Source organism: Entamoeba dispar, genomic scaffold (genome assembly GCF_000209125.1).
Source record: "Entamoeba dispar SAW760 scf_1105229457967 genomic scaffold, whole genome shotgun sequence".
In the NCBI taxonomy this organism is placed as follows: domain Eukaryota; phylum Evosea; order Mastigamoebida; family Endamoebidae; genus Entamoeba; species Entamoeba dispar.
In genome coordinates, this window is record NW_001852957.1 from 26,494 (window position 1) to 49,519 (window position 23,026).

At 23.9% G+C, this 23,026-nt stretch overlaps 13 protein-coding genes across 13 annotated transcripts, besides 46 other annotated features; 9 read left to right on the top strand and 4 right to left on the bottom strand.

Moving 5' to 3' along the window:
* Positions 1–38: 38 nt before the first annotated feature.
* Positions 39–73: a sequence feature (AT_rich).
* Positions 74–215: 142 nt separating this feature from the next.
* EDI_251320 (pantothenate kinase 2, mitochondrial precursor, putative) lies at positions 216–1,607 on the top strand (the record flags this gene model as incomplete). The annotated part of the gene is made up of 3 exons (XM_001734064.1): positions 216–522; positions 610–977; positions 1,071–1,607. 3 exons carry the CDS (start codon positions 216–218, stop codon positions 1,605–1,607), a joined length of 1,212 nt encoding a protein of 403 aa, XP_001734116.1.
* Positions 533–600: a sequence feature (AT_rich).
* Positions 868–911: a sequence feature (AT_rich).
* A 63-nt stretch (positions 1,608–1,670) lies between the features above and the next one.
* Positions 1,671–1,707: a sequence feature (AT_rich).
* Positions 1,708–1,717: 10 nt separating this feature from the next.
* Positions 1,718–2,338, top strand: EDI_251330 (uncharacterized protein; the record flags this gene model as incomplete). Its single annotated transcript, XM_001734065.1, has 1 exon — positions 1,718–2,338. One exon carries the CDS (start codon positions 1,718–1,720, stop codon positions 2,336–2,338), a length of 621 nt encoding a protein of 206 aa, XP_001734117.1.
* Positions 2,333–2,390: a sequence feature (AT_rich).
* Positions 2,384–3,091, bottom strand: EDI_251340 (uncharacterized protein; the record flags this gene model as incomplete). The annotated part of the gene is made up of 1 exon (XM_001734066.1): positions 2,384–3,091. The coding sequence occupies one exon, from the start codon at positions 3,089–3,091 to the stop codon at positions 2,384–2,386; it is 708 nt and encodes a 235-aa protein (XP_001734118.1).
* Positions 2,597–2,625: a sequence feature (AT_rich).
* Positions 3,092–3,220: 129 nt separating the features above from the next.
* Positions 3,221–3,772, top strand: EDI_251350 (eukaryotic translation initiation factor 4E type 3-B, putative; the record flags this gene model as incomplete). The annotated part of the gene is made up of 1 exon (XM_001734067.1): positions 3,221–3,772. The coding sequence occupies one exon, from the start codon at positions 3,221–3,223 to the stop codon at positions 3,770–3,772; it is 552 nt and encodes a 183-aa protein (XP_001734119.1).
* Positions 3,763–3,784: a sequence feature (AT_rich).
* Positions 3,785–3,796: 12 nt separating this feature from the next.
* Positions 3,797–3,859: a sequence feature (AT_rich).
* Positions 3,797–4,753, bottom strand: EDI_251360 (uncharacterized protein; the record flags this gene model as incomplete). The annotated part of the gene is made up of 1 exon (XM_001734068.1): positions 3,797–4,753. The coding sequence occupies one exon, from the start codon at positions 4,751–4,753 to the stop codon at positions 3,797–3,799; it is 957 nt and encodes a 318-aa protein (XP_001734120.1).
* Positions 4,070–4,121: a sequence feature (AT_rich).
* Positions 4,173–4,193: a sequence feature (AT_rich).
* Positions 4,595–4,665: a sequence feature (AT_rich).
* Positions 4,753–4,813: a microsatellite.
* Positions 4,814–4,864: a sequence feature (AT_rich).
* Positions 4,865–4,895: 31 nt separating this feature from the next.
* Positions 4,896–6,126, top strand: EDI_251370 (dolichyl-diphosphooligosaccharide--protein glycosyltransferase, putative; the record flags this gene model as incomplete). The annotated part of the gene is made up of 3 exons (XM_001734069.1): positions 4,896–5,025; positions 5,079–5,883; positions 5,931–6,126. 3 exons carry the CDS (start codon positions 4,896–4,898, stop codon positions 6,124–6,126), a joined length of 1,131 nt encoding a protein of 376 aa, XP_001734121.1.
* Positions 5,525–5,563: a sequence feature (AT_rich).
* Positions 5,866–5,909: a sequence feature (AT_rich).
* Positions 6,127–6,444: 318 nt separating the features above from the next.
* Positions 6,445–6,466: a sequence feature (AT_rich).
* A 476-nt stretch (positions 6,467–6,942) lies between these two features.
* Positions 6,943–7,018: a microsatellite.
* Positions 7,019–7,233: 215 nt separating this feature from the next.
* Positions 7,234–7,263: a sequence feature (AT_rich).
* Positions 7,264–7,305: 42 nt separating this feature from the next.
* Positions 7,306–7,364: a sequence feature (AT_rich).
* A 17-nt stretch (positions 7,365–7,381) lies between these two features.
* Positions 7,382–7,420: a sequence feature (AT_rich).
* A 53-nt stretch (positions 7,421–7,473) lies between these two features.
* Positions 7,474–7,497: a sequence feature (AT_rich).
* Positions 7,498–7,523: 26 nt separating this feature from the next.
* Positions 7,524–7,623: a sequence feature (AT_rich).
* Positions 7,624–7,893: 270 nt separating this feature from the next.
* Positions 7,894–9,384, top strand: EDI_251380 (uncharacterized protein; the record flags this gene model as incomplete). Its single annotated transcript, XM_001734070.1, has 1 exon — positions 7,894–9,384. One exon carries the CDS (start codon positions 7,894–7,896, stop codon positions 9,382–9,384), a length of 1,491 nt encoding a protein of 496 aa, XP_001734122.1.
* Positions 9,385–9,679: 295 nt separating this feature from the next.
* EDI_251390 (histone H2B, putative) lies at positions 9,680–10,081 on the bottom strand (the record flags this gene model as incomplete). Its single annotated transcript, XM_001734071.1, has 1 exon — positions 9,680–10,081. One exon carries the CDS (start codon positions 10,079–10,081, stop codon positions 9,680–9,682), a length of 402 nt encoding a protein of 133 aa, XP_001734123.1.
* Positions 10,082–10,484: 403 nt separating this feature from the next.
* Positions 10,485–10,545: a sequence feature (AT_rich).
* Positions 10,546–10,580: 35 nt separating this feature from the next.
* On the top strand, positions 10,581–11,462 carry EDI_251400 (uncharacterized protein; the record flags this gene model as incomplete). The annotated part of the gene is made up of 1 exon (XM_001734072.1): positions 10,581–11,462. One exon carries the CDS (start codon positions 10,581–10,583, stop codon positions 11,460–11,462), a length of 882 nt encoding a protein of 293 aa, XP_001734124.1.
* Positions 11,406–11,428: a sequence feature (AT_rich).
* Positions 11,463–11,611: 149 nt separating the features above from the next.
* Positions 11,612–12,697, bottom strand: EDI_251410 (endoplasmic reticulum-golgi intermediate compartment protein, putative; the record flags this gene model as incomplete). Its single annotated transcript, XM_001734073.1, has 1 exon — positions 11,612–12,697. The coding sequence occupies one exon, from the start codon at positions 12,695–12,697 to the stop codon at positions 11,612–11,614; it is 1,086 nt and encodes a 361-aa protein (XP_001734125.1).
* Positions 12,698–12,757: 60 nt separating this feature from the next.
* Positions 12,758–12,782: a sequence feature (AT_rich).
* Positions 12,783–12,805: 23 nt separating this feature from the next.
* EDI_251420 (uncharacterized protein) lies at positions 12,806–13,684 on the top strand (the record flags this gene model as incomplete). Its single annotated transcript, XM_001734074.1, has 1 exon — positions 12,806–13,684. One exon carries the CDS (start codon positions 12,806–12,808, stop codon positions 13,682–13,684), a length of 879 nt encoding a protein of 292 aa, XP_001734126.1.
* Positions 13,669–13,696: a sequence feature (AT_rich).
* An 856-nt stretch (positions 13,697–14,552) lies between these two features.
* Positions 14,553–14,747: a microsatellite.
* Positions 14,748–14,926: 179 nt separating this feature from the next.
* Positions 14,927–14,952: a sequence feature (AT_rich).
* A 47-nt stretch (positions 14,953–14,999) lies between these two features.
* Positions 15,000–15,469: a repeat region.
* A 12-nt stretch (positions 15,470–15,481) lies between these two features.
* Positions 15,482–15,555: a sequence feature (AT_rich).
* Positions 15,556–15,559: 4 nt separating this feature from the next.
* Positions 15,560–16,600: a repeat region.
* Positions 15,601–17,096: a repeat region.
* Positions 17,097–17,099: 3 nt separating this feature from the next.
* Positions 17,100–17,523: a repeat region.
* A 5-nt stretch (positions 17,524–17,528) lies between these two features.
* Positions 17,529–17,657: a repeat region.
* Positions 17,658–17,667: 10 nt separating this feature from the next.
* Positions 17,668–17,740: a microsatellite.
* A 5-nt stretch (positions 17,741–17,745) lies between these two features.
* Positions 17,746–18,321, top strand: EDI_251430 (peroxiredoxin-4, putative; the record flags this gene model as incomplete). Its single annotated transcript, XM_001734075.1, has 1 exon — positions 17,746–18,321. One exon carries the CDS (start codon positions 17,746–17,748, stop codon positions 18,319–18,321), a length of 576 nt encoding a protein of 191 aa, XP_001734127.1.
* Positions 18,258–18,330: a microsatellite.
* A 426-nt stretch (positions 18,331–18,756) lies between these two features.
* Positions 18,757–18,803: a sequence feature (AT_rich).
* Positions 18,804–18,826: 23 nt separating this feature from the next.
* Positions 18,827–18,879: a sequence feature (AT_rich).
* Positions 18,880–18,985: 106 nt separating this feature from the next.
* Positions 18,986–19,032: a sequence feature (AT_rich).
* A 312-nt stretch (positions 19,033–19,344) lies between these two features.
* Positions 19,345–19,420: a sequence feature (AT_rich).
* A 50-nt stretch (positions 19,421–19,470) lies between these two features.
* Positions 19,471–19,513: a sequence feature (AT_rich).
* A 175-nt stretch (positions 19,514–19,688) lies between these two features.
* Positions 19,689–19,730: a sequence feature (AT_rich).
* Positions 19,731–19,975: 245 nt separating this feature from the next.
* Positions 19,976–20,038: a sequence feature (AT_rich).
* A 347-nt stretch (positions 20,039–20,385) lies between these two features.
* Positions 20,386–20,496: a microsatellite.
* Positions 20,497–20,603: 107 nt separating this feature from the next.
* On the top strand, positions 20,604–22,040 carry EDI_251440 (uncharacterized protein; the record flags this gene model as incomplete). Its single annotated transcript, XM_001734076.1, has 2 exons — positions 20,604–20,826; positions 20,875–22,040. 2 exons carry the CDS (start codon positions 20,604–20,606, stop codon positions 22,038–22,040), a joined length of 1,389 nt encoding a protein of 462 aa, XP_001734128.1.
* A 172-nt stretch (positions 22,041–22,212) lies between these two features.
* Positions 22,213–22,258: a sequence feature (AT_rich).
* Positions 22,259–22,850: a repeat region.
* The last annotated feature ends 176 nt before the right edge of the window (positions 22,851–23,026 follow it).

The following is a 23,026-nucleotide window of genomic DNA, read 5'->3' on the forward strand; positions in this document are numbered from 1 at the left end:
AAAAGATTTTTAAAAATTTGATTCAATCTTATTGGTACTTTTTTTAGAAAATTTAATAATAAAAAAAAAAAAACTATTCTCAGAAAAACAAAATCTTTAGTTTTAAAAACAAAAATAATCAATGGAATTTTTAAAAGATTTTAATTTTTTTGGATTTTGAAAACATTCTTTCTTTTCTCAATAAAACATCTTGATAATTTAAGTATTCATTAAATATGTCTCAACCATCTCATTCTATACCTTTAAAACACTCTATTCTTTCTAATGAAGATATAGATTATGATGACCATATAACTCAAAATTTTGAACAATATAAATTTACTAAAACACAAAGTCCTTTACCACTTAATGGTGTAAGAAGAAGAACTGCACCACTTTCAGCTGATATGGGAGGAACAATGACAAAAATAGTCTTTTGGATTCCAGGAGATACTGATATTGATCTTCCAAAATATGTTGAACCAGAAGAATCAGTAATGTCAGGGTTTGATTTATACCCCGATCCTGTGTTAAAAGTTACAAGTTTGTTTTGTTATTAAAATTCATTATAATACTCTTAAATTAAAAAAAAAAGAATTGTTTTAAATGAATAATAATAATGGGTTTAAGTGAATTCAAAAGGAGAAAATGAACTTTGTTTTATGAAATTTCCAACATCACAAATTCCAGAATTTATTCATTATGCAAAAACATCTAAATTAAAAGAAATTTATGGAATTGGTAATCTTCAAATTTTAAATGTAACAGGAGGTGGTGCTTATAAATTTGCTAATTTATTAAAAGAAGAAATGGATCTTGAAGTACGTCAACAAGATGAAATGAGATGTCTTGTTCTTGGAGTGAATTTTTTGTTATTATGTTGTCAAGAAAAATTATGTTTTAGATTTATTAATAAAATAAAATTATATAAAGAAGTAACTCCTGAGATTTTCCCTTATTTACTTGTTAATGTTGGTAGTGGAGTATCTATTCTTAAAGTTTGTTTAATTTCATCATTTTAATTAACTTCAATATTATATATATTAAGAAGATATCCAAAAAAAAAAAGAAAGAGTTGTTTATTTATTTAGGTTATTGCACCAGAGAAATATGAACGTGTTTCAGGATCTTTAATTGGAGGAGGAACATTTTGGGGTTTATGTTGTTTATTAACAAATTATAAATCATTTGATGAAATGTTACAAGCTGCACAATATGGACAACATCAAAATGTTGATTTATATGTTAAAGATATTTATGGAAGATGTTATGATAGTGTTGGACTTGCTGCTGATATGATGGCATCTTCTTTTGGTAAAATTCAAAAAGTACCATGTGGAGAAGCAAAAAATCATTATAGTGAAGCTGATATTGCTCAAGGATTAATGATGATGGTATGTGGAAGTATTGCACATCTTGGATTTGAATTATCTAAACTTTATCATATTAATCGTATTTTTTATACAGGAGGATTTGTTGCTCATAATCCAGTTGTTTGGGAAGCAATAACTACAATGTTAACAACATGGTCTTCAGGTTCAGTTGATGCTCATTTTCTTGAATATGATGGATATTTTGGTTCAATTGGTGCTCTTCTATTATCTGAATATGAAGAAGAAATAATGTAATAGAATATACTTTGACTATAATTTTCTATTCTTTTTTATCTTTTTTAAACCTTACAATTTGACTTTTTTTTTTTTTTGAATAAAATTATCTTTAAATTTTCATAAGAAAAATGAGTGATGGAATAATTCCATCAGAAATTGATAAATTATTAATTCAAATTACTACATACAAAAATCCTTTCAATGTTATTGGTGTTTTACCTGAAGATGATAATGATACTATTCATAAAAAATATCGTAAAATATCATTAAAATGTCATCCAGATAGATGTCATCATCCTTTATCAAATACAGCTATTTCTTGTTTATCTAAAGCAATTAAAGCAATAGAAGATGAAGACCAAAGAAAAAAATATACAGATTTAATGGAACAAGCTAGGATTCAGTTAATGACAGAATTAAAAAATAAAGGAGAACTCTCAAAAATAAATACAAAATCAGATGAATATCGACAATTATTATGTGAATGTTGTGAAAAAATAATGACTGAAACTGAATTAAAGTTAGAAAAAGCAGAAAAGATTAGACAAGCTAATTTAAAAAGAGAAAAAGAAGAATTACAACATCAAGAAGAAATTCAAAAATTACAAAAACAACAAGAAGAAGATTGGGAAAAATCTAGACAACAAAGATTTAATAATTGGAGATCTTTTATGTCTAAAAAGAATAAATCATTAAATAGTAATGAACATAAACCAATAAAACCACCTAAAACTACATTAATGAATTAAATTATTATTTTTAATTTATTTTATAAATTTTTATTTGATCAATTATTAAAATGAATCAAAATTTTCATCATTATTTCCTTCTTCAAATTCATCTTTCATTTCTAATTTCATTTGATTAATCATTAATTTAAGATTATTCATAGAATCTAAAATTGATAATTTTTCTGAACAAGGTTTTAAAACATTATCAATAATAGGAATTTCTTTTTCAATATCTATATTATTTGATTGAATTAATTCTTTAAATTCTGTTGTTGGAATTATTTTAATATCATTTTTTATTTTTTCTTGTTTAATCGGTATAGATTTTTGTTTTTGTGAATCAGATAATATTTTCATTTTTGCACGTTCTCTTTTTGCTTTTTCATTTGTTGTCATAATTTTAATCTTTGTTTGTCTTCTTGGTTGGGGTTTTATTTGTTTCTTCTTAATAATTGGTATTTTAAAATCATTTTGGTTATTTATTATTTGTTTACTCATATCATTTTCTTGATTATTTTTTTCAAGAGAAATAGGTTGAGATTCTAATAACTTTTTATGATTATTTCGTTCATTATCAAGTTGTTGTTTAATTTCTTTATTTTCATCTTCTAAGAATTTTACTTTCTTTTCGTATGATTGTACCATTTCAGAAATAATATGTTCAATTTCTTCTATTATCTGAGAAGATACCTCAAGAAATTCTTTTTGGGATTGGTTAATTTGTTTTAATTTATTTATTGTTAGTTGGACTTGTGTTGATGTTATTCCCATTTCATTTTTGAGTTCAAAATATCTAATTTTTATTGAGAAGAAAAAACAAATATTTGAGGATCTCATCTAAAGAAAAATAGTCATTATAATTAAAGTATGTATCATAAACAATGAAAAAAAAAAGTGTTCATGTCCTGTGAAGTTGTAGAACACCCATTGGCTTTTTATTGGACTTTTTGGGTTGATAATTTTAATGATAAAAATGGTACATTTGAAGAATATATTGACAACTTAAAGGAGATAGTTTCATGTAATTCTATTGAAAGTTTCTGGAGGGCTTTTGGTTGTCTTCCCTCACTTGAACTACTTCAAGATCAAAAAATATCAATACATTTTATGAAAGATGGGATTAAACCATGTTGGGAAGATAAAGAAAATAAAAGTGGTTCAACAATTACAATTAAATGTGAAAAGGAAGTAACTAGTAGAATTTGGAAAGAACTTTTAATTGATGTAATTTCAAATCAAGAAAAACAATTATCAGATTATGGGATTATAAATGGAGTTTCTATCTCAATAAAGAAATTAAATAACTTAATTATTGTCTGGACAAAAACAACATCAATAATTGCTCAAAACCAAATTACTAATTATCTCATAACTCGTTTTCCCGAATTAAAAGAAGAAGATGTGTTTTTTAAAGAGAATAAACAACATTCCTCTTTTGCTTCTAATAAATAATAAAAATTATAACACAATGTTCAGTTAAATTTTAACTAATTTTATTTTCTTTTCTGTTTTAAATTTAAATTCATTTGTAAAATAAATCACTGATTTCTTTGTAATAATAGCTATAAATTTTTCTTTTTCATTAACAAAACTACAACATGGTAAATATGATTTATCTAATTCAAATGAATCTTTTGCTTTATTTGGTCCTGGTTTTATATTATCAAATGCCATAATCTTAGTACTTATATTATTTGAAACACAAACAATATAATAATTTGCAATATGTTCAATAAAAATACATTCATCATAATTATTATCAAATTTTAAAATTATTTGATTATTTGTTTTCATTATAAAACTATGAATAATTCCTGTATCTCCAATTCCAATAAATGCTGTATTATCTTTCATAATTTTTATAAATTTAATAGTATTTTGACAATTATTAAAAGGGAATGTTGTAATAGGAATTGTTGATATAAAATTAATAGTATTACCATTAATTGTAGATGCAATAAGTCTGTTATTAGGAAATCCAATTTCAACAAATGATGAATTTTCTATAAATTTATTCCATTTAATAGAAAAATCTTTAATTGAAAGTTCTATTAAATTATTTTCAAGAAGTACATAAAGTTCATTATCATAAACTTGAACCCATTTTATTTCTTGTTTAAAATTAAGTCTTTTTAAATGAGAATTAATATCATCTTTATAAATAATTGCATGATTACTATTAGCTTTTCTTTCTTGTATATCAAATTTATGAATATAAACTGTACATGGTGAAGTATCTTTTGAAGCAAAACAACAATATCCAATAGTTTTTTCATTAATTAAACATATTGATTTAATATATGGAATTTTAATATATATTTGTTTGATAATACAAATATAATTTTCATCAAAATATTCTATTCTAACACCTTCTTCATCACAAAATGCAATACTATATTGATTTATATTTATTTTCTTATTATTTTGAGTCATTTCTTTTTTTCTTTTTCTTTTTTTTTTTAAGTTCTACTTTTTATTTATTTTTTTTATTTTAATATTTAAATTTTTTAATTCTTAAAAATTATTTTGAAAAAAAAAAAAAAAGAACTTCAAATAGTAAAGAACAAATCAATAAATGAATTTCATTGTCTCTTTATTTTTCTTCATTATATTTTCATTTGCCCATGAAACAAAACCAATTCTTCTTGTTTTACAATTTCAAAAACAAATTGATTCATTTTCACAATTGATTTCTATGTTAAAGAGTTTGTAATAATTTATCAACACAATCAAGATTTAATGATTACCCACAATTTAGATGAAGGAAAATTAGTTGAAACAGTGGATATGGATACTCCTATTGTATTTGAATCATATGGTGAATTTAATTATGAAACTGTTTATATATTAGCTCCAAAATATAATTTTGTCCATATAAAAAAACAAACATTAAAATCATTCATTGCTAAAGGAGGTAGTGTATTTATGGCATATTCTCCTGTTTATACTAAAGAAACTAAATCATTCCTTGAATTATTTAAAGTAAAATTATCACCATCAACTAATATTATTGAAAATAATATATCAACTATTTCTAATTCTCTTTTCCCAATGACTACTATTTATTATCGTGGAATTAGTTTTACATTACCTGATTCAAATGCATTTGTACCATTATTAAAGTCAACATCAAATGATATTCTTTCTTTTACTTTTCAAAGTTTAACAAATGGAAGATTAGCAATACTTGGAAGTATTGATATGTTAAATAATAATTATTTTGAAAAAAATAAACAATTTATTCAACCTCTTCTTCAATGGTCAATGAATATTCATGGTAAATTACAACTTAAAAATATTCAAATTATTAAAATTGATGGTGTACCTGATATTGAAAATGAAGGTATGTTTTTCACTAATGATACTGTTACTGTTTCATTTGATATTGAACAAACAATGAATGGAATTGTTAGTGGATATATTGCAGATGATGTTCAAGTTGAATATCGTTATGTTACTCCTGTTATTTTAGATTTTGCACAAAACTTAAAGAATGGTTCATATTCATTTACTACTGTTCTTCCAGATCAATTTGGTGTTTATACAATTAAAATAAATTATACGTTTGTTATTTTTTATATATTTTATTCTCTTTATTCATTTATTCTAGACGTCCTTTACTTTCTTCTCTTCATTTTGAAAAAGTTACACCAATTAGACCATGGAGACATGACCATGTTGCTCGTTTCCAATATCAATGTTATCCATTTTATCTTGCTTTCTTTGGCATGTTAATTTCTACACTGATCTTTGTTTTCTTCTATTTGAGTTACAAAGAACTTCCTAAAAATATCAAGACTGATTAATACCAAAATATTTCTTCTTTCTTGTCAATACATTTCTTTTTGGTTTATCTTTTCTTATAGAAATATCATTTAAATTTTTAATCTCTATTAACTTTTTTGTTGTATCCCTTCACTTCTTTTCTTAATCATGAAAACAGTATAGTTCACAAGATAATTTTTTCTTTTGTTTCAGATATATCTAGTTAGAGACTTACTCAATTTTAATATTTCATGTTGTCTTCAATCTACAATGAATTGAAAATGGTTGTAGTTAGAGAAAATAAAAGTATCATTTAATTGTAAAATTAGTTAGAGAATACATCACTAATAACCAAGTTCTAATAAATAAATATATATATATCACTGAAAGAGATATTATATCATTAAATGAATGCTATACAAATACTAACAAAGAGATGATAAGTAATGTCTAGTAAGTATTTCCTTGATTAGATATAAAATAATAAGTGGTTTTACGTGTTGATTCTTTTTCAGTAAATACTAGAAATAAGGAAATAATACTGTACATAAATGAAATTTTTAATAATGTTTAGTCATAACAACTTATGTTTTTAATTAAACAACATTCTTTAATCTTCATTAAAATATAATATTGTATATTATTGAACTGGATTTATTAATTAAACATTGATAATACTAGAATTGTTATTAATTGTTTATTTCTTCATAAATTGTTATTATTAGTTTAGTCTACACTATCACTTAGTGGTTATTAACTAACCACTGGTTTGTGTTCGTATCACAGTCATTTATTTCATAAAAACTAATCATTATAAGAGTTATTATAAGAGTTATGGTAATAATTTAAAATTATTAAAATAATAAAACAAGTAATAAATAGAATATTAAATTGTTTAATTTAAATAAAAATAAATAAATATATAAATATATATTCAACATACAATAAAAACAAAAAAAACATTCAGGCATTATTATTGAACCTTAAATCTTTGTAAGTTAAGAAAAGATTAAAAAAAACTAAAGTGATATTCAGACCATATTTGGGTAGTGTTATAAACAAAGAATAATAATAAATTATTTGAAATTGCAGAGCATTGTTTAGAATAAACATATAATGTTTTAATAAGTAAATAAGAGTATAACCTCATAAAAATAAAAAAATTATACAAAATAAAACAGATATTACTAATAAAGCACTAAATAGATTGAAGCTAATACAAAAAAACTAAAATTTATTTTATGAAATTATTAAATGTTAGAAATTAGTTTATTTTTATGGACAGAATGAAAACAGTTATTTTAAGATAATTAGAATAAATTTAAATTATTTTAACATAGTTATAACAACCAAATATTAACAGACTCATGAACGGCTTCATGTAAAAGATTATTAATATAAAATTTTAATAAGAAGTTATAGAACCAAATACCAACTGTTATAATAAAGAAATAATAAATTTAAAAAATAACACTTAATAAATTGTTTTTTTGATAGATAAGAAATACAAAATAAAAGAAATTTTTTGTTAATAAAAAGATAACAAAGAGATTAAGAGGTATTTAGAATGAATTCCTCATAAGAAGTTCTACATGGATCCATAACTTTCTTTTACTTTATAAAAATAAAATCTTGATTTTTTCAAACACACAGCAGACGAAAATTCAAAATTAACAACACCAATTTCTAATGTTTCAAATTAATTCTTAAGAAAAGAAGTTCTAAGTTATTCTATTCTTTTCTTACTTCTTTTGACTTAACCCTCTGGGATTTTTAATCAAAAACGACCTTATCTTTAAAATTATATAATGATTACTCTCATTGTTTCATTACTTAGTGTTGTAGCTTATTCTTCTACCTCTGACGTTTCATGTCCCTCAGCCTATTGTTCTTCATGTAATAGTCAAGAATGTACTGAATGTATTGATAATTATGTTTTAGTTGAAGGACAATGTGTATATGCTAGAACTGCTATTGAACATTGTTATAAAGCTAAAGACAGTAAATGCGTAAAATGTTTTGATGGTTATTATCTCAAAAATCAACAATGTATTCCTGAAGATAAAAATTGTGATGAATATGAAAATGGAATTTGTAAAGAATGTGAAGATGGATACACCCTTGTTAATGGTACTTGTACTGCTTGTTCAATTAAGGGATGTGAAGAATGTAAACATGGAATTGATTCATGTAATGAGTGTGAAGATGGTTATGAATGGAATGGAAGTACTTGTACTCAACCTGTTCCAAATTGTGATGACTTTGAACATGGAAAATGTACTGAATGTATTGATGGATATATGCTTAATGGACAAACTTGCGAAAAAATTCCTATAGAGAATTGCAGAAAATATAAAAATGGAGTTTGTGTCAAATGTTTTGGACCTTATAAACCAATTAATGGAACTTGTACTGAGACTATTGCCCAAATAATTGAACATTGTATTGAATATGATGACGATGAATTTGAATGTGAAGAATGTGAAATTGGATATACAGTTGATAAGTCTGAAACTAAATGTATTCAATGTGATCCATCTTGTAAGACCTGTGAAGATTATGCAAATAAATGTGAAACATGTAATGAAGGGTATTATATAAAAGACCATTCATGTATTAGATGTAGTATTCAATCCGATACTTGTGGGGATTATAAAAATGAAAATCAATGCTATTCTTGTAATAATAAATGTAATTGGTATAACAATGCCTGTGTTGAATCTCATTGTACTAAAATGGATGTTGATGATGATGAAGCTGAATGTCAACAATGTGAAGATGGATATTATTTAGAAGAAGACCAAAAGATATGTATTAAAGGAGATGGGTGTTTAGAAAAGAAAGGAGATAAATGTGTTAAATGTTCACAAGGTTTCTTTATAACTTCAGATTTTAAATGTTTAAGATGTAGTGACGATTGTAAAACATGTTCAAATACTGCATCAAGTTGTCACTCATGTTTTGATAAAAGTTCTGGTATAAGTAAAGTATCATGTAGTAAATGTTTTGATCCTCATTGTTTAGAATGTGATGAAAGTCCAATGGTTTGTACAAAATGTAATGGTAATTATACTGTTAATGAAATCGGACAATGTCAAATGGGTTGCTTCAAAGAAGATTTAGAAAATAAATGTACAATGTGTTCCGATAGACAAAATGAAATGAATATTTATTATCCCCCAACTGATGAAGGAATTTGTATGAGTTATTCTAAAATGCCAAATACTCCATCGGCTGAAGATTCTTCAATTTCCATTTTCATTACTTTTATTGGATTTGCAATCTTCTTAATCTTCTAAGAAATAATCAATGAAATTAAATTGATTTACTTCTTTTTTTTTTAAGTTATTATTTCTTAATACTCCTTTTCTACATCTTTATAATATTTTACATTTAACTTTTATTGAATTTAAACAAAAATATCGGTTTTATTTATTTCTTTCTTTATTAATTCTCACTGAATAAACTCTTTATATGAAGCAATAACTCTTCTCATGATTAAATCATTCAAAGAGAAGAATACTACAAAATAACTCTACTCTAAAAAAAACAAAAATAAATAAAACCAAAAAACAAGTTGAACACAACCCCAGATTAAGCTTGAGATCCTGAAGTGCTTCCTTTACCAGATGCTCTCTTAACAGCTGATTGTCCTTCAGAAACTGCATGTTTATTCAAATCACCTTTAAGAATGAGTTTAGTAGCTGTTTCAATTTCTTTGACAGTGATTGTGGTTTTATTATAATTTCTTGCAAGAGATGAGGCTTCAGTAGCAATTCTTTCAAAAATGTCACGAACAAATGAATCCATAATAGAAATAGATGGAAGTGTAATTCCAATATCTTGGAAAACTGATTTCAAAACTCTTGAAATGTATAAAGCATATGACTCAAAATTCTTCTTGAGCATAGTTTTCTTTTCTTCATCTCCAGCTTTTTTTGGCTTGGTAGCGTCTTTAGTAGCAACAGATTTCTTTTGACTGGCTTTGTCTGACATGAATTTAAAAATTCAATTTGATGTTTTCAAGTTCTCTTTATTCTTTTAAATCTTCTCTTTTTGTCTTTTTATCTGTTTCAGATTCTTGAACCCTAGTTGGCGATTTGGGAAAATTAAAAACCTATTTTTTAATAGTTCCTTTTTTAATATTTTTCTGTTTCTTTTATCATAATTATTCTTTTTCACTTTTTCATGATTTCCTTCAAACCCTAATTATTTTTTTATCTTTTCATCTCTTTTTTGGAAAAACACAAAAAAATTAAAAAAAACATTTTCTTAAAACAATAAAAACGAAATAACTGAATCTCAAAAAGTTTCATGAAATTTTCAATTTACAATATAGTTATTCATAAAAATCAAATAATAAGTTTTTTTCTATAAAAAGTGGTTTCCTAAGAAAAACTATAATTATAGTAAAATAAATAATTAAAATTAATAAGAATAGAAATATAAAAATAATTAATGAGAACTAATAAATTTTCATAATTTCTAAAAGAAAATGAGAAGTCTTTTATTACTTTGTTTATTCGTTTTTATGATCAATGCCCAATTCACTACTCAAGAAAACGTTCAAGAACCAGCTCAACCAGTAGTTCAATCTAGACATACTCACATTGCTTCTGCAAAAAAACTTAACAGAGTTGATAATTCAATTTTAAGAAAAGAAGCAAGAACCCTTCACAAAGTTCATAAGTACCATTTAAAAATTAATGCCAAGCTTGATAAGACTATTGCTGTCATTAACAAAGCAAGAAACGTTATAAGGACAAAGGGTGAAGGATTAGCAAATAGATTAGCTAAGTATGGAACAAGAAAACTTGGACATTTAATGGAATATTACAATATGGCTGATGATGATCTTAAACAACAAATTAAACCAATTGTTGATGGAATGGTTAGTGCTATTAGACAAAAAGAACAAACGGTTCGTGCTGGTATTCAAAAGTTAGTTACTACATTCTATGCTGTTCTTGATAGAACTCTTAAACAATTGGCTTATGCTAAACAAGTTGGTGATGCTAATAACAATGCAGCTAAAACAGGTATTCATGCTATTGGAGACAATATTTCTAAAGGACTTAAAACAAAACAAAGTTCATTTGAAATTAACACCCATAATTTAAGAAAAGTTAAACGTATTTCAAAAGGAGCTGAAAAACAAATTGCTCATGAATATCATAAAGCTGAAAAAAAAGAAATTGCTATTCTTAAAACTGCTAGAGCACTTCTTAAACAAATGAGAAGAAAAGGAAAACATGTTTTCTCTAAATTAAGACATCAAGCAAAAGCAGAGTACAGAGCTCTTTATAGAAAATGTACTAAGAAAATTATTAAAATTTTATTAAACCAAAATGGTGGTGTTGAAGATTATGAGTACTAAATCAAAATTTACCTAATTTAATTTGTGGCTTCTTCTTTAGTTAATAAATTTTAGTTTTCATATTTATTGTAATTTTTACTGTATCTTTTACATTATTTCTTATTAATTAACTAGAAATATTCTTCTTAATGATTCAATTAATTATTGTTCTAAACATCTTTTCCTAATTCAACTTTCTTCTCCAATGAATGAATAGACTCAAAGACTATAGCATCAAATAATTGGAATGTTGTAAATATTCCACCAACAATAGAACAAATACCAATTAAGAAATGAAGGAATCCATGATTTGATTCTGTTACCTCCAATACCATTGGTGAAACATCGTAATAAACAAATACTCCAGGTGAACCTTCTCCTTCTCCGCTTCTAATATTTTCTTGAATAGAATAATCATAAAAAGTAGATGTTCCATTAATAAAGTTATTTTTAATAGGAATAATAGTTAAATAGTACTGGAACATACTATTCATTTGAGTGTCTTTCTTTTCAGTAGTAAATTTCTTACTATGTTCACCAAATGAAAGTTCATTCCATTTATGAGAAAGGTCAATCTGAGTTTTCCCAGTCCATTCAAGGTTATGGGAATGTCTACCCCATGACTGTTCAGAACTTCCAGGCGCAATATGGAAATTCCCTCCAATCTTGTTTAACAAGAAATCCCCAATTACTCTACAACCTTCATCTTTTGTCAACCTTGCCATCTGTATCTTTTCATGGTTTTGGCATTGTGAAACTATATTCAAATCTAAACGCCACCCTTTCTTTTTGTATGCCTCTTTAACATCATCACAAGTAAAACAACACTTTTTCTCTGGTGTTTCAGCTCCATAACATGAACGACATTCCTTTGGATCATGGGTTTCAGTAGATAACTTACTTTGGATGGCTTTCATTTCGCTTTCAGTAACTAAAGATCCATCATGATGAATACGTATTTTTGTAACATTTTGTTCAATATCAATCATTGACTCTCCTGATTTTGTAAGAATATCAACTGACGTAATTGGGCAAGACGAATAAGGAAAAGTTATATCAAAATGAACAGGTATTTTAGATGAACGATCTCTGTCAACTAGTAATTGAGGAACTACTTCTCTTTGAAGATAAAAAGTAAATTCTGCAATTGATAATATTATAATTATAACCACACAAATAATAGTTAAAAATCCTCCAAAACAATGACGGGTTCTCAAATCTTCAGGCAACTTACCGTAGGTGTCAAACCTTTTCATTAAACAATTTCACTTTTTGGTATAGTTTTTTAGATTTTGATTTTTTCTTTTTTCCTAAACTATTAATAAAAAATTAAAAAAAAATCATGAACGGATTATGATTAAATCATGCAAACAGATGACATCCTCCAAATGGTAATGAGGAAGTTATTGGAATTAACACTCAAAGTTAAAAGTCTTAGTGAGACAGTAGGGGTACTTGAAAAGACAGTATTAGAAATGAAAAAAACTCAAATTACAACTGAACTTGAAAATCGAGCACAACGATTACTTTCAGCAAGTGCTGAGCAATGTAAAAAACTTGAACATGTTCTTAGCCAAGCACAGAACGACGTAACAAATAGTATAGAAGAAACAGCACAATTGTGTAATGATAAATTAATTGAAGGTATAGAAGCTACATCAACAAGATTAACATATACAAAGAGAGATATGGTTACTACGAGATTAAAAATTGAAGAGTTAGAGAAGGCAAGTTTTAAAATTAACAGATTGTTAAGAATGAATGATTTAGCACAAATTTCTACAAAAGGAAGTATTCCTAAACGAGTTAATGTTACTACAGCAATTTATGAAGATAAAATATATAAATTATCACCAGTATGGTTAGCAACTATTTCTTCAAACAGTATCACAGGAAGAAAATGTGTCAGTTTATATACAGAAGATAAAAAACAAGCAGTTCACATTTATTATTCAGATGAAAAATATTTCTACTTCTTTAATGAAAATGAATTTAAATATGATTTAAAAGAAGACTCAATCACACAACTTAAAGTTGAACTTCATTTAGAATGGAAACGTCTTGCATGTGAAGTTGTAAATATCCCAACAGGAAGTTTTTTTAGTAAATCTCGAAATGGTAAAAGTGCTGTATTTTATGTTCGTGAGTCAATGATTTGTGTTAGACTTGATTCAGGAGATATTATTGTATTAGATGCTAATAGCAACTCAATTTATGTGAATACACGAAAATTAATATTATAATTGATTATTTAACGTTTTGTTTGTTTTATGGTTTTAAATAGAATAAAAGATAAAGCGTTTTCACTTTCTTTCTTTATTCTTTAAAAACAGTTATTTAAAACAACAACACTATTACAATAGAAGAATATGATGAAATCTACATTGAAACAACAGAAAAAGAAAAAGCAAATAACACTAATACAACTGAATAAAAAATAAATGATTAAATGAATGTGATATTGTATTTTATTATTGTCTTGTTTTGATTTAAGTATAAATGAAATTGTGTTTTCTTTGATTGTTTCTTTTGATTCAATTTATCCAAATTATATTTTAATTACATCAACATTCTTATTAATAACTTTTTGCTTTAATCTTACCAATATTATCAAGTTATCATTCAATGGATTGAATGTTTATTAAGTTCATTGTTATCAGAAAATCAGTGAAATGAACTGGTTATTTTTAAATGAAATGAACTGAATTTAATGATAGAAGATGAAGAAGTTTTAAAAAGAAAGAAATGGTGAATATAAAATGAATAACCAAAACATAAAACAAACATCAAAATATCAAATCAACAATACAATACCAATAAAAATCATTAAATGAAAGAATAGAATACTAAATGTTATACAATCAAACCAAGAAATAAAGAAATCAATACTTTATAGAATTTATCTTCTTCAATAAAATAACAAACAAATTTAACAACAAATTTCATTATATTTAATAATTAACAAAACAGAATGAGTTTTTTTTTGAATAAGAAACAAACAATACGAGAAACGAATAATAACAGAAACATGAAATAAAATAGAGTTAATAAATCAAATATTTCAAGTATTTTTATCATTTTATTGATTTATCATAATACAAACTCAGGAAATAGAAATAATAAACGAATAACAAAAACAAGAAGAAAGGAAACAAAGAAAGATATAAGTAATAAATAACAGATAATCAATATATAAAAAGTAAAATAAAATACAGAAATAAATCAACACAAAAACAACAACAATGATAAATAATGAATAAATAAAGAAGATAATTAAGAGATAAAAACACAAACAAAGAATAAAAATGTTGACTAAGTGTAACAGAATTGGTTTCTGTTTTTACCTGTTCATAGAGACCAATTTCATTTATGAACTATTATCAAAAATCGGTATGACTATGTTCTGTTATAGTAGAATCAATGTTTTATAACATCTTTCATATTTTTATTACAATGTTTTTGACTTCTTTTATAGAGTGTATTTCATTTTTAATTATTTAATTATTTTAATGTTTTCTGTATTTTCTAATTAATTTATTGAAGTTATTTCTGCAATTATTTTAAATTATTTTATTTCATCTTCTTTATTCTATTTTTCTTTATATATTTCTTCTTCAATATGTTTAATTGAATTGTGGTTTGCAACATTAGTCATATCAAATAATATACAAGTTTTATTATTTTTATCTATTAAATATATATGATATTTTATGATATTGTATATCAGTTTTTGATATTATTTATTTGTTCAATATCATGATGATGTCATTGTATTAGAACATTGTTTATTTTTTTTATTTATTGTATTGATTATTTCATGTATATTTTCTTATTATCTAATATGATAATATTGATATTATCATGTTTTTCTATTTGTGATTTTTATGATAAATACAAGACAATAATATGTTCTACTATTGATATCTTGTATTTATAAAGTGTTGATTATTTTAATCATTCATTTCTTATTATTTTATCTTTTCTATACAAACTGAATAATATTGTATTTTGTATTTTAGTTAAATAGAATAAGAATAAAGAAATAAAAAATAATAAAATGATTTATCTTTATTTGTACTATTCTTATTTATTCTTATTTGATATATTAAATATTCATTTATAAACATAATATAAATAAAATAAAAAATAAATAAAAAAGAATAAAATAAATATTTCATTATATTTTTATTTATCTTTTATTCTTATTTCTTTTGATTATTTATTAAATTAACACAATAAATGTGAATATTTCAAATAAAATAAAACAAGAAAGAAATATGAACATTTTTATATTCATTATTTCATTTATTGATAGATGAAATGTTCATATTCATTTATTGATTTTATTTTATATTCTTTTTTAGTTATTATATTTCAAATAAAAAATAATGAATAAAAATCATTTCATTTCAATTACAATAATTCGTTGTGGTTTGAAATATTCAGGAAATTGTTTTCCACAAAGTGTATTTGATATTCTTTTATATTCATATGATTGTTGTTACAATATGAATATGTTTTATTATTTTCAACATAAACAGCAATATCATATCTATTATATCCAAATGCAAACAAACAAATATTTGATTGGTTAAATAAATAAAATGCATACGTTGTTCTTTAATATCAAATTTCATCATTCATTTTATTCTTCCTTTTGATTCTAATGAAAATAAAAATGAATTTGGATCATTTATATAATCTTCAACTTTATCAATTTTAGAATTAATATATCCCCCAAATTTATTTCCATTTATATCTTCAATAATAATTATGAGATGCTCTTTATCTACAACTTTTTCTCCAAATACTGAATTACCTGCATTCCATGTATTAATATGAGAATCAAATAGTATATTGGATACTTTTCTTGATGTCCATTCTTCTAGTTGTTGAATTTCTTCAATTGTACACACTCCTCTCATTATTCTTAATCTTTCTTCTTGTTGTTTCTTCTTTTCTTTTTCTTCTTTTACTTCTTCTTCTCAAAATAATCACTATAATGTGTAAACCATTCTTCTTTATTTTTATTAAATCTTGTTTTAATATTGTTAATTTCTTCTTCTATTTTCTTAATTTTATCTTTCATATTCATTTCTTCAATATAAATGATTTTATCTATTAGTTCATTCTTTGCTTTATTAGATGTTTCTGAATCATTATTACATTCTTCTATTATATTTTCAATTTTATTTTCAATTATTTCTATTGTTTGAATTGTTTCTTGACTTTTTTTCTATTACCATTCTTCTTCTTCTTCTTCTTTCTGTTTCATCAATCCTATCAAATATTCCTTCTCCTCTTTTAATAGCTTCTGAATATGTTTCATTTGGTTTTATTTCAAATATTTCATTTTTAATACATCCTAAATAATATTGATAATGATTATTAATATCATCAATTGATTGTTGAATATTTTGAATTGTTTCTATTTCTTCTTTAAAGAAATGAGTGTTCTTGTTTATTAACTCATCCATTTTAATTTAATTAATATCAGATTAAAACAAGATAATTAAATAAATAAATACACATTTATAACACATTATTTTATTTATTATTTTAATAATGTTATTTTATTTTTATTATTTTAAATAACAATATTATATAATAAAATATATAATAAAATAATAATAAAATAATAAAAATAAATTAATGTTATTTATCTATAATTATATTTTTATTTTCTCAATCTTTTATTTGATAATACAAATGAATATCATTAATTTCATCTAAATACTATACAATGAGATATTTATATAAATACTTAAATCAATTAATATGATAATTTCATTTCAATATGATATTTTCTTATTGATTTTAATACGATTTCTGATTTATTTTCATTTATTTCATTATTTATTATTCTTTAATTTCATTGTTGATTATTTCCATTTCTTCATTAATTTGTATCATTATTCTCAATCAATATAATATATGATTTAAATTATTAAAATTCTCTTCAATGAAATAAGAAAATAAAATGAATTTGATGATGAAGAATAGATAATGAAACAATTATAAAATTCAACAATTTAATACATCAAAGATTCATCATGTTTATACAAAATGAATATCTTCAATCATTATTCTACATTAAAATAATTTAATGAATCTATTAACCAAACATGAATAAGATGTTAAATGATTTATTGATTTCATAATATGAATCTACATAAATTATATATTTATCTTGATTTTGATGATTCAAGAATATAATAAATGAAATAAAGAAGAAAAAATAAGAAGAAAAGAAGATAAAAGAGATGAAAAGACAAGTATTGAAAAAGAAAGAAGAGAAAGAAATATGAACACAAGAAGTAAAGAAGAAGGAGGAATGATAAAAAGAGTTAAAGAAATGTATCAAACAATCACAAGAACAAAAATCAAAGTTGGAGAAAAAGCACCAAAAATAAGAGGGAAATCATATTATAAAGGAGAAATCAGAGAATATGAAATGAAGGAAGAGAAAGGGAAATATCATGTGATTGCATTTTATTGTAGAGATTTTTCAAGAATTTGTCCAAAAGAAATCAAAGAAATAAGTGAAAATATTGATAAATTTAAAGAATTAAAAACAGAAGTAATTGGGATTTCAGTTGATTCAGTAGAAGAACACAAAAGAATGTGTTCAAGAAAAGATGAAAAAGGAATAGGAGAAATAGAAATTGAATTAATAGAAGATGTAAACCATCAAATAACAGAAAGTTATGGATTACTTTCTATAATAGGAGTATCAAATAGAGCAACAATTATTATTGATGATAAAGGAATTGTTAGGAGAGTTGATATTCATTCAATGATTACAGGAAGAAATGTTAAAGAAATAATAAATGAATTAAAAAATATAATAACAATAGATAAAAAGAAGAATCAAAATTAAAAAATAAATTTAATGAATTATTGAAGAATCATTTTCTAAAATAATTTTAATAACATTTGAAATAATAGATTTAATTTCAGGAGATGCATGCACATTACATTCACAATCTTCTAATACATCATAAATAATTTTATTTGATACTCCAATAATTTTCATATTTTTTGCAATCATATGAAGTGTTGTAACTAATCCATTTTCTTCTTTTTCTCTATATTTTGCTTGTTGTGGTTGATTCCATCCTTTCCAAATTGTAGGTAATTCTAATGAATATAGTTTTCCATATATTTCTTTTTTTGAATTAACCATACTTTGATTAAATGCTCTATACCATATATTTTTATTATTCCATATCTCTGGTACTCTATATTAATATGTTGTCAGTAAATGAAATATCCATGAGAGTTGGTGTTTATTGTTTTGGTGTAAAGTATATAGATTATTTTAAAATTATTTTATTTATTAATAATCAGTTATTTTTATTTCTCTGTGTTGAAATATAAGTTCGTATTTTTATCTTTTTTATTTTTCAATTATTTTTATAAAAATACAATAATTTAACATTATGATAAAAAGAAAACTCATATTTTCGTTAAATTAAATTCTGTAACTGTCTTTTAATTATTACTAAATTACATATCTTATTTTGACAAATACTTTATTGAGCTTAATTATATTAATAATACCAATTTATTATTAATTTATTATAATAAACATCATTATTTAGATTCTTTGTTTGAGAAATAAGGATGTATGAATTCTATTTTTGGATAATTACTGATGTTAAAGGTTTGTTATTTGATTATTCAATAATTCAGATTTTATTTTTAAAGTAAAAGTCTCTGTCTAACAAAAAATTATTAAACTTATTATAGAAACAAATTTTGAAAATAGCTCATGAAAACATTCGTTATTCAAAATGAAACGATTTTTGTTGTATTTTAATAAAAAGTATTTCTATCTATAACATGAAATATTGTAAAATATTTAAAGGAAGTCTTTTGAGATATATCTTCATCTGAAATGAATTAATTATTTATCTTTACTAAAACTAATTTTTATTTTTTAATATTAATACTTTTTGTTGTTTTATAATTAAATTGGATACTATCTTATTGGTACTGATACGTTTTTATAACTTATACCAGTTTGTATAAATTTTTTATTATTAGATATTGTCAAATATAATAAAAATGAAGATGAATGAAAATCATCTAATAAATTTTCATGATTATTATAATTGAAAATAGTTTTTATTAGTTATTCTTCTTGAGTTATTATAATATTTATTGATAATAACTCTCTGAATATTATATACTTTAATTTATGAGTTTGTTGTTAGTGGTTTTATATTCAGTAATTCCTCTTTGATAAATTTTAAAAAAACTTCATTTATCATTTTATTTTATTTAGAACATCTTTGTTTTAATACGTTTTATATTTCTTTCTTTTTATTTATAACACAGTGTTTTATACTCTTCTTCTTTGAAGTTAACTGTTGAAACGTGTTGAAATAATACAACGAAGATTCAAAATATCTCCTATATTTTTTTATGGTAAATAAAATATTCTTGAGCTAACTATAAATTGATAATAAATCAAAATTGATAAAAAATTCAAATTTCGTAAAAAAAGTTAAAAATTAATATCACACCTGAAAATTTTTTGAAATAAAAAATCATAAATTGTATTTTTTAAGTTACGTTATTAATAATTATAACTTCATATGAAAAACAAGAACTAGTAAAAATGAAAAACATATTTAAATGTTTGTTTTCTATTACTTCAAGAAGAGATAAGATGCACTACTTTTTTGATAACGAAAAGAAATAGAAATATTATAAAATAAAGAAAGGAATCTAATATTGAAGATAGAAAAAAAAGGTCTTAAAGAATCTCATTACTATGTCTATTCCTATTATTAGACTTTATTATACTACACTCAAGAATTCAAATTTCTTCATTTCTTCTAATTCTGTTGTAGATATCATTTATAAGACACCTCTTGTAAAGCTTATCTAATGATGTTGCCAAAATTTCCTGAGTAGGACATTAAATTTATTTTTTAATAAAGATAAAAAATACAAAAATACAAAAATACAAAAATACAAAAATATAAAAATACAAAAATACAAAAATATAAAAATATAAAAATACAAAAATACAAAAATACAAAAATCATGTTATTTTAGAGATCTTTTATAAATCATTTACTAGTGAAAAAAAATTGTAAATTCTTTTACTAAAAAATTTAAAGAATCGGAATCTAAAAAATTTATACTATCATGTTTTTCTTTTTATCACTTGTTTCATTAACTCTTTCAAATGACTGTAATGCCTTTTGCAGTGAATGTAAAAATGGTCGATGTATTAAGTGTAAAGAGAATTTTATTAATAATAATGGTAAATGTATTTATTTTAAACAAGAAATTCTGAACTGTCAACTTTACATTGAAGGGTGTGTCTTATGTAACCATGGGTATTATCTTTCTAATGGGAATTGTATTCGTTTGTTGATGACTATATGTTACGCGTGAAATACAAACTAACTTTTAGAAGTGAACCTTCCGAATTGTATTGAACATGACCAAACAGGATCATGCATACAATGTATCACTGGTTACTTCATTAATGACAAAGGACTTTGTCAGAGCTGTCCACCAAATTGCATTGAGTGCATAGCTAATAAGTGTTCAATTTGCGAAGATGGGTATTATCTTATTAATGAAACATGCATTAAGGGAAACATTAAACATTGTGAGCGTTATGATAGTCTTGGGAACTGTGATACATGTTCTTTTGGTTATGGAGTTAATAACGGACTATGTGAAGTATGTAAAGTTAAAGATTGCCAAGACTGTAGCTTATATGATGAATGCTTACTTTGCAACGGAGGAAATAAGCGATTGTTTAATAATAGTTGCCAGGATTTCATACCAACACAAAACTGTAAAGAATATGATACCGATTTTATTGAATGCTTGGACTGTGAAAAAGGATATTACCTTGAAAAATCACACTGTTTTTCCTGTCCATTGCACTGTGCGTACTGTAACTCTGACCATTGCAACCAATGTGACGATCATTATTTTTATGATGGAAAAAGGTGTTCTCGTTGTTTCTTGAAGAATTGTATAAAATGTTCTTCCTCTGACACATGTACACAATGCGAAGATGGTTATTATCTTTACAATAACGTTTGTCATAAAAAAATAAAGCATTGCAAAAAAGAAAGTAAATTAAAGTGTCAAGAGTGTGATGAAGGGTTTTATTTAACAGTAGGTATTTGTATTCAAGGTGTTGCTCACTGCTTATCTCATAAAAATCACGGACAGTGTCTTCAATGTGCCCCAGGATATTTCTTAACTGAGAACTATTTATGTTCTCAGTGCCATTCCTCGTGTAAAACATGTGAGGGTTCTTCAATCCTTTGTACCTCATGTCATACTGGTTTTATTGGAAAAGACTCCCAGTGCCTTACTTGTATGGATAAGTTTTGTAGTAAATGTACTATCGATGGAACTTATTGTTCAGAATGTGAGTCAGACGCTTATGAAAATCATAACGGCGTCTGCGAGTCTTGTCAAAGAGATTGCCACCAGTGCGATGGCCATGGACATTGTAATTACTGCTACAATGGCAGTCAAAACAAAACTGAATTTTCCCAAGATGGAACTTGCCTTTACAGTGAAAAGAACGATGAAGGAAATGGCTTTTATTAATTTATTGTTTTTTTAATGGTCATAGTTGCGATCGGGTCTTTTATATTCTTCAAGAAACAAACCCAAACGAATGCAACATATTTAAGAAACAACAATCGGTATAGACACATGACGTCATAAGAAAGATAACTGAAAAACATCAACACTCTTTTAATTATAAACAAATCATCACTTTAATTTTTTTAATTATTTTTATTTTATTATTATCTTTTATTATTGATTCGAAGGTAGCACGTCAGAGATACCACACACTTCCCTAAAATTTCCATCCTTCGAATACCCCAGTTATGAACTGGTTATGGTTTGTATTTAGTTGAAAAACATCTTACCCAATAATGCAAGAATATCAGTGATTATTATTTACAATGGTGGGGTATCACTGATAATAAAAGAATGAGTATTTATAAAGATGGTATTATTACTTGTTAGAATATAAGTACATTTGATAACATAGGATTATCAAAGAAAAAGGGTGTTGTGGTTGATTCTAAAAAGAATATTATCCCATAGCAATATAGTAGTATTATATATTCTCCTTAAAATAAGAAAATAAAGAATAATAATTTTAATACACATTAAAATCAAATAGAAATTAAGTGATGAGTGTTAAGTAAGGGATGTCTAAAATACTTTATTTCATATCAAATAAATGAGAAAATGAAATTTTCATATTTCAAAACTAAAATCAAAGAATAAGTTAATAATTGATGAATAAACACTTTTAAAGCAAAGGGACAGGATTAGTTAATTTCCGTTGAGCAACAAACAATAGAAAATATTTCTATTATCACTTAATTGTCTACTTTTTATTATTGATTTAATAATTCGATCTTAGTAAAAATTCTTGAAATTTATGGTATTATTTAGTTTTTTTCTTTCTATTTTTTTTTCTTCTTGGATTTTTAAGTAATATTTATTAATTTGAGTTTTATATTAAACTTGTTGATTAATAAACTCAAAATGATTGAGGCCATAACTCTTATAGC